Below are 9188 nucleotides of genomic sequence, written 5' to 3' on the forward strand. Positions count from 1 at the left end.
CTCTCTGTGTCTCTCAATTCAATTCAATTCAATTGACTTTATTGACATGCAATTATTATTACTTACATTGTCAAAGTATACATATCAAAAATTTAAATAAATATATATTGTAAGTATATACACAAAAATATATATATATTTATATATAAATAAAGTGGTCCTCTCTCTTCTCTGTGTCCTCTCTCTCTCTCTCTCTCTCTGTTGTCTCTCTCTGTCTCTACCCATTTATTTTGTACACTGCTGCTACTCTGTTTATTAGTTTATTATCTATGCATAGTCACTTCACCCCTACCTACATGTACAAATTACCTCGACTAACCTGTACCCCCTGCACACTGACTCTGTACCGGTATCCTCTGTATATAGCCTCATTATTGTTATTTTATTGTGTTAGTTTTTAAAATAATTTTTTACTTTAGTTTACTTGGTAAATATTTTCTTAACTCTTCTTGAACTGCACTGTTGGTTAAGGGCCTGTAAGTAAGCATTTCACAAAGGTCTACACCTGTTGTATTCGGCGCATGTGACTAATAAAGTTTGATATAATTTTGACAGTATGTAGTACAGTATGTAGCACAGTATGTATGACAGTATGCAGAAGAGTATGTATGACAGTATGCAGAAGAGTATGTATCACAGTATGTGGTACAGTATGTAGTACAGTATGTATGACAGTATGTAGTACAGTATGTAGTACAGTATGTATGACAGTATGTAGTACCGTATGTAGTACCGTATGTAGTACAGTATGACAGTATGTAGTACGTAGTACAGTATGTAGTACCGTATGTAGTACCGTATGTAGTACAGTATGTAGTACAGTATGACGTACAGTATGTAGTACGTAGTACAGTATGTAGTACAGGATGACAGTATGTAGTACCGTATGTAGTACAGTATGTAGTACAGTATGACAGTATGTAGTACCGTATGTAGTACAGTATGACAGTATGACAGTACAGTATGTAGTACAGTATGACAGTATGTAGTACAGTATGTAGTACAGTATGACAGTATGTAGTACAGTATGTAGTACAGGATGACAGTATGTAGTACAGTATGACAGTATGTAGTACAGTATGTAGTACAGTATGTAGTACAGTATGTAGTACAGGATGACAGTATGTAGTACAGTATGTAGTACAGGATGACAGTATGTAGTACAGTATGGAGTAGAGTATGTAGTACAGTATGTAGTATAGTATGTAGTACAGTATGTCATTGCTGTTTTTCTTCTCTTCCAGTTTTGAAGTAGTTCAGGTTATCCATGAAAAACTTCTGGATATGGTGGGGAAAGCTCAGTGAGTATCTACTGTAACCTGACGTACATATATATATATCTCTGTCAGTTAAGAACAAATTCTTATTTTCAATGACGGCCTAGGAACAGTGGCTTAACTGCCTTGTTCGGGGGCAGAACGACAGATTTGTACCTTGTCAACTCGGGGATTCGATCTAGCAACCTTTCGGTTACTAGTCCAACGCTCTAACCACTAGGCTACCTGCCGCCCCATATTAACCCTCCTCTACTGTAACCTGACTGTATATTAACCCTCCTCTACTGTAACCTGACTGTATATTAAACCCTCCTCTGACTGTAACCTGACTGTATATTAACCCCTCTACTGTAACCTGACTGTATATTAAACCCTCCTCTACTTGTAATCTGACTGTATATTAAACCCTCTACTGAACCTGACTGTATATTAACCCTCTACTGTAACCTGATGTATATTAACCCTCTACTGTAACCTGACTGTATATTAACCCTCTACTGTAACCTGACTGTATATTAACCCTCCTCTACTGTAACCTGACTGTATATTAACCCTCTACTGTAACCTGACTGTATATTAACCCTCTACTGTAACCTGGCTGTTTCATTTTTGGAATTTGGATACATTTAATACAACATGTGTTTCTCTACAGAGTACCTATTATATTGGTGGGGAATAAGAAGACCTGCACATGGAACGGTATGACACACACACACAAACAAACACACACACACACACACACACAGAAACACTGTGATGTCAGATTGGTGTGCTATTTTTTTGTGTCCCAGGGTGATCAGCTATGAGGGAAGGAAGGCCCTAGCAGACTCCTGGAACGCTGCCTTCATGGAGTCCTCAGCTAAGGAGAAACCAGGTGAAGGCATTTTAACTTCTCTCAGCTACGGATCCCCTTTTACGGGATCACTTTCCAAAACAACCGCTAGAATTGCAGGGCGCCAAATGCAAAAATATTACAAAAAAATATTTATAATCATGCAATCACAAGTGAAATCTACCAAAACACAGCTTAGCTTGTTGTTAATCCACTTATCGTGTCAGATTTTAAAAATATACTTTACAGGAAAAGAAATCCAAGCTTTTGTGAGTGTAGCTTTCAATGCTACAACAAGCTAGCCTTATATTAGCTTGGTTAGCTTGGGTCACGAAAGTCAGAAAAGCAATGAAATGAATCGCTTACCTTTGATAATCTTCAGATGTTTCCACTCACGAGACTCCCAGTTACACAACAATGTTATTTTTGTTCGATAAATATTACTTTTATCACAAAAAAATGCCATTTGGGTTGCGCATTATGCTCAGAAAATCAAAGCCGTGTTCCGTTCGACAAAATCCAAAAATTATCCGTAATGGTCGTAGAAACATGTCAAATGTCTTTTATAATCAATCCTCAGGTTGTTTTTAACAAACATAATCGATAATATTTCAACCGGACCATTACCTATTCAATAAGAGACAAACAGAAAATGGGGAGCTCCTCTCGCGCGCGCAGGAACTATTCGGAGGACACTTGACTAGTTTTGAAAAAACGTTTTCATTTTTCAAAATAAAAGCCTGAAACTATGTCTAAAGCCTGGTCACAGCCTGAGGAAGCCATTGGAAAAGGAATCTGGTTGATACCCCTTTAAATGGAGGTTAGACGGGCCAGGAAACACAGTTTTAAAATTATTTTTATATCACTTCCGGGTTACATTTTCTCAGGTTTTCGTAAGTATTGTTATACTCACAGACAATATTTTGACAGTTTTGGAAACGTTTTCTATCCTAATCTGTAAATTATATGCATATTCTACGATCTGGGCCAGAGAAAATGTCCGTTTTACGTTGGGCACGTTATTTAATTATATATATTTTTTAATTCTGACCCCTAGCGCTAAGAAGTTAAAGCCAGGTGGACACTACCCAATCTACAGGCCCCTGATCAGCTCTTAGACACTACCCGATCTACTGGCCCCAGATCAGCTCTTAGACACTATCCGATCTACTGGCCCCAGATCAGCTCTTAGACATTACCCCATCTACAGTCCCCAGATCAGCTCTTAGACACTACCCCATCTACAGGCCCCAGATCAGCTCTTAGACACTACCCCATCTACAGTCCCCAGATCAGCTCTTAGACATTACCCCATCTACAGGCCCCAGATCAGCTCTTAGACACTACCCGATCTACAGTCCCCAGATCAGCTCTTAGACATTACCCGATCTACTGGCCCCAGATCAGCTCTTAGACACTACCCCATCTACAGGCCCCAGATCAGCTCTTAGACACTACCCCATCTACAGGCCCCAGACCAGCTCTTAGACACTAAATCGGATCAAACCCAGAGTAAGACGTGTAGTGTAAGCACATACCACATTTGTGGTTGATGGCTGTTCCAGTGTTCCCGGCACTCCAGTGCACTTACGGAGGAGTCCTGATCCTTTTCAAACATGTTGAATATATTCGCTTCAAATCGGCCATTATCTCTAGGGGTTAGCAGTGCTCAGAGCAGATGCCAGGCATGTCCCACCATCAGCCAATCAGCTCCTCAGAACTATAAAGGTTCTCTTCAACTACCTCACAAGTTCATCACTCTCTCTCTCTCTCTCTCACACACACACACACACAAATCAAAGGAGCTGATTGTGGACTACAGGAAACGGAGGGTCGAGAACGCCCCCATTCACATAGACAGGGTTGTAGGTGGAGAGGTTCGAGAGCTTTGAATTCCTCGGTGTCCACATCACCAAGAACTTGAACACGGTCCTCTCACACTCGACAGCACGTCTTCCCACTCAGGAGGTTGAAAAGATTTGGCATTGGTCCTCAGACCTCAGCCACTCTAGTCATAGACTGTTCTCTCTGCTACTGCATGTTCTTACCTACAGCTCTTACTGCAAAATCATCAGTCCATTTAAACCTGTTCTTACCTACAGCTCTTACTGCAAAATCATCAGAATTCCATTCTGTACTCACAGAGACTTATAACTGAGAGGAGCAGATCAGATTACATTTAAACCGTTTGACATTACTCACCATACGCAGCTGAGCTCTAACTGCAAACTCAATCAGCTACCATGATTGTAAACCTCGGTTCTCGCACCTAGCAGCCATATCCGGTGGCAGGGGTAAGTCCAGCTAGTGCCATTTAAAACCTAGTTCATCTATCTCGCCGCAGCTCTTAGCTGCACCCTTTTTCATACAGCTCTTACTGCAAATCATCAGTCCATTGTCCTCTTTTTATCTGTAACTTGTTGGCGTCCACATGAAAATCATCAGAGATGGCCTCCCGAGTTGTGCTGTAGAGTCGTCATGCCCTTTGTCTGTACTTTGGCAGTCTACACTCCGAAGCATATCCGCAAGTCCCATTTGTGAGTATCGGCCTAGGCGTGGGCAAGTTAGCTGTACAGCGATTGCTTCTGGCCGCGAGTATGCGCCAAGAACTAATGCAATAACAAAGATCCCAGTTGATGTCGATGTAGAGTATGATGGCCAAAGGTGAGATACAGCCCAGACGGCTATCGGCGTCGCCAATATTCTTATGGAAGCAAATCAGCATGATGAGAGGCGGAGCCACGAGGGAGCAGTACCTATAGTGACACAGAGTAGGACGCTGCTTGTGTTGTGAGAGACCAGTATCATGGGCTATATGAGTGGGTATGAGGCCAATCTATCCATAAGTTATCCAGCCAGAACGACACACACACCGGAACGTTATTATAGCCATTGATAGAAACACGAGAGTTGACAACAAATGTAATTTAAGAGCAGAATGAAGACTAAATAGTGCGGATCTAGAATAACGTTTTTGAGATCTAACGAGCGCCCCGGTGGGATAGAACATTCCGGCGACCAAAACCCAGAGTGACGACATGATATATATCACCCACGCGGCTGAATCATTTCACAAATTTAAGTATGGTACAGGATAATCGGAATGAGAGGTACCATACGACGACCCAAGCTCACAGTTTAGGAAATAATAAATCGAGTATAACGTGTGCACAGAGTCGGGCGTTATGAAAAATATCCTGTGCTCGATTTCTCATGGAATCACCTTATCAGCGTAATCTTATACTACTCTCGCACTAGCTCACTAGGACTTATTATCACAACGACCGTATTCCTCGAATCTGGTCAGACAGTGAGGTGTTTCGATAAGATGCAACGGTAGTTAGATCTGGTCTAATATTTCTACTGGACTAACTGTTTGTATTTCTCCTGTCTCAGATGGCTAGTTGTGTTTTTGAAAAGAATAATAACACTAGTCTTCCATTCTATTCTGGGTTCTAGTGGATTCTACTCTGACTCTATTCTGTTTCCCCGTCTCAGACGGGGTGGAGGTGTTCAGACGCATGATCCTGGAGGCGGAGAAGCTGGAAGGCGGCGTCCAATTTGCACATGGGAAGACTGCTGCGGCCCTCATGTAGAAGCTGCAACCAATCAAACGGCAGAATAGGACACTGCAAGGCTGGGATATCCCGTTACTTGAAGGCTTCCTGCCAGTTCCAACTACTACTTCTCAACTGTCATCAACTGTCTTCAACTGTTTATTTACCAGTGGTTTCTGTTTCTGTAATGTCTACATTGGTTTTCCATTTGTTATGAAAGGTTGAGTGACTGTTTTTCTGTCATACTGTACATTTCACCACAATCCACCTCTCAACTGTTCTGACCTCACCCTGATGCAAAACTGAGGCCCCGGCAAGAAATACCGCTAGTTCCCAAAAAGGCTCTCCAACCTTGTTCCTTGGAGAGAACCACTCCTGTAGGTTTTAACTCCAACCCTGTTCCTGGAGCGATACCGCACCCTCCAGTAGGTTTTTAACTCCAACCCTGTTCCTGGAGAGAATACCCTCCTGTAGTTTTTAACTCCAACCCTGTTCCTGGAGCAATACCCTCCTGTAGGTTTAACTCCACCCTGTTCCTGGAGAGCCCCTCCTGTAGGTTTTAACTCCAACCCTGTTCCTGGAGCGAAACCCTCCCTGTAGGTTTTAACTCCAACCCTGTTCCTGGAGAGATCCCTCCTGTAGTTTCACTCCAACCCCTGTTCCTGGAGCGATACCCTCCAGTAGGTTTAACTCCAACCCTGTTCTGGAGAGATACCCTCCTGTAGGTTTTAACTCCAACCCTGTTCCTGGAGCGATACCTCCGGTAGTTTAACTCCAACCCTGTTCCTGGAGAGATACCCTCCTGTAGGTTTTAACTCCACCCTGTTCCTGGAGCGATACCCTCCGTAGGTTTTAACTCCAACCCTGTTCCTGGAGGATAACCCTCCTGTAGGTTTAACCCAACCCTGTTCCTGGAGAGAACCCTCTGTAGGTTTAACTCCAACCTGTCTGGAGATACCCTCCGTAGGTTTTAACTCCAACCTGTTCCTGAGCGACCTCCTCCTGTAGGTTTTAACTCCAACCCCTGTTCCTGGAGAGATACCCTCCTGTAGGTTTAACTCCAACCCTGTTCCTGGAGCGATACCCTCACTGTAGGTTTTAACTCCAACCCTGTTCCTGGAGAGATCCCTCCTGTAGGTTAACTCCAACCCTGTTCCTGGAGAGTACCCTCCGTAGGTTTTAACTCCAACCCTGTTCCTGGAGAGCTACCTCCTGTAGGTTTAAACTCCAACCCTGTTCCTGATTCCAAATAATTTGTTGGTTGATGAGCTGAAATCAGGTTATGAGCTACAACTGGGGTAGCCATTAAAACCTACAGGAGGGTTAGCATTAAAACCTACAGGAGGGTTAGCATTAAAACCTACAGGAGGGTTAGCATTAAAACCTACAGGAGGCTTAGCATTAAAACCTACAGGAGGGTTAGCATTAAAACCTACAGGAGGGTTAGCATTAAAACCTACAGGAGGGTTAGCATTAAAAACCTACAGGAGGGTTGGCATTAAAACCTACAGGATGTAGCTGCTGCACAGGTGTCCATTCTGGCCTCATGGTGGAAGGTGACTGAGTTCTGAGATATTTTAATGTGATTTGATTTCACATTGAATCTCCTCATATGAGACATGACATGAAGACAAACATGTCCTTGTATTGAAATATATTTGTAGTTTTTTTTATTTTTTGTTTATTTCATCAGTGATTGCTTTCTTACACAGCTTTCTTCCATTGTTATTGTCATTGTCACACCACTGATTCTTACAGGAAATTGTTCAATTAACTTGGTGGAAAATCCCAACTTCCTTAAGTCAAACTTTCACTTCGAGCCCGATTCAATCTGATCCGCATACCTGATGTTTAGACGTTGTTGGTGAAACTGCGTTAGAGCTGTCAAATTCACAAGCGCCTTCCGTCATTACACCTAGCTGTGCGTTATAACTAGGACGACTCGCCAGGCTAGCTTCGTCCTCGTGTGGGTGCTAGCAAGCTTGGTAGTGCTAGGTATCAACAGCCAATCCAGTAGAGTCTGGAAGCTATAGTGACCTTCGATTGGTCAAGCGTCCAGCGATGTCGCAGAGTATTTGCATAAAGTTCAGCTTTCCACAACTTTGTCCCTCACCCATGCTCGCATCACTCAACGGTCCCCCCGTCCACTTTGCCTATCTTCCATTGGAAATTAATGGTTTTCCGTAGTTTCATCGCTCATATCGTCTTTATTGAATGGCCTGTTTATACTAGTGTAACCGATGTGAAATGGCTAGTTAGTTAGCGGTGGTGCGCGCTGGTTCCCCTTGCTCTGCAAGGGCCGCGACTTTTGTGGAGCGAGGGGTAACGATACTTCGTGGGTGTTGTTGATGTGTGCAGAGGGTCCCTGGTTCGCGCCTGGTTCGGGGCGAGGGGGCGGACTAAAAGTTGTACTGTTACATATAGGAAGCGGAATCGCACGCTGAAACATTCAGAAGCAATTCACTTTCAATGGAAGGAAAGCAAGAGAAGCGGAGAGGGACCGAGCGTGGGGAAGGGAGCCGAACAAGGCGGGACTAAAGTTGGGGAAAGATTAACTTTATTCAAATCCTCCACGATATCATGATGTGCGTGACCAATCGAAGCTCACCATAGCTTCCAACCCCTAATGGGTTGGCTGACAGTGGCTGTTGATACCAGTGGAGGCTGGTGGAAGGAGCTATAGGAGGACAGGCTCATTGTAATGGCTGGAGTGGAATCAATGGAACGGTATCAAACAGATCAGAGATATGGAAACCATTGAAACCATGTTTGACTCCTGTTCCATTGATTCCACTCCAGCCATTACAATAAGCCTGTCTTCCTGTAGCTCCTCCCACCAGCCTCCACTGGTTGATACGTAGCATTACCTAGCTTGCTTGTTAGCACCCACGTGAGCTTGGTGGCTAGGCCAGTGCCACTTGTAGTATAAATCCTCTGAAGAGGCTCTGTAAAGCGGACATTGCAATTGGCTGCATGTAGTCGCATTAAGAGAAATCCCAACGCAGCCTTGTTGACAAGTTGGAACACTGGAATGTGAGATGTAATCTACACCTCCATTAGGAGAATAGAAATCCTCATTATTCTGTTTTTAACGATTTTCAATTTAAGCATCATTATTTCTATTATAACCTACACTTTCTCCTTCGGAACTTAAAACGCGAGGGGGATGGATGAGGCTTCGTGACAATGATCGCAAGAGCAGCTGCTCAACCGATTTGACAGTTCCAACTCAGTTCCACCTCCGATATCGCCAAAACATCAGCTATGCTGGAGTCGTCTGTCGCCTGTTAACGATTGGTCTGATTGAATACTAGGCCTTAGTCTCCCATCGACATCAATGCATGACTAAGTGGAAATTCAACTTAAGTGGAAGTTAGGATTTGCTCTTTAGACACGTCTTCTGATTCATTAGAGCTGTTTCTCTGTCTCTAATACACAGCTCTTTATTTTTCGACTCACACCCCCCCCCCCTCCCCCCTCTCGTCGTCAGGCGGGATGTTTATTTCTTCCTAGTGTTATTGT

The 9188-nt window shown here is 43.4% G+C and overlaps 1 protein-coding gene across 1 annotated transcript; it reads left to right on the forward strand.

The window, feature by feature from the left end:
- Window positions 1-1167: 1167 nt before the first annotated feature.
- On the forward strand, window positions 1168-5791 carry LOC111972164 (GTP-binding protein Rheb). Its single transcript, XM_023999056.2, is given in 5 exon segments — window positions 1168-1301; window positions 1930-1955; window positions 1958-1976; window positions 2069-2151; window positions 5608-5791. Coding segments are annotated over 5 exon segments (312 nt in total). The 5' UTR covers window positions 1168-1215; the 3' UTR covers window positions 5706-5791.
- The last annotated feature ends 3397 nt before the right edge of the window (window positions 5792-9188 follow it).

The sequence above is a fragment of the Salvelinus sp. IW2-2015 genome, linkage group LG2, assembly GCF_002910315.2.
Source record: "Salvelinus sp. IW2-2015 linkage group LG2, ASM291031v2, whole genome shotgun sequence".
Classification (NCBI taxonomy): Eukaryota; Metazoa; Chordata; class Actinopteri; order Salmoniformes; family Salmonidae; genus Salvelinus; species Salvelinus sp. IW2-2015.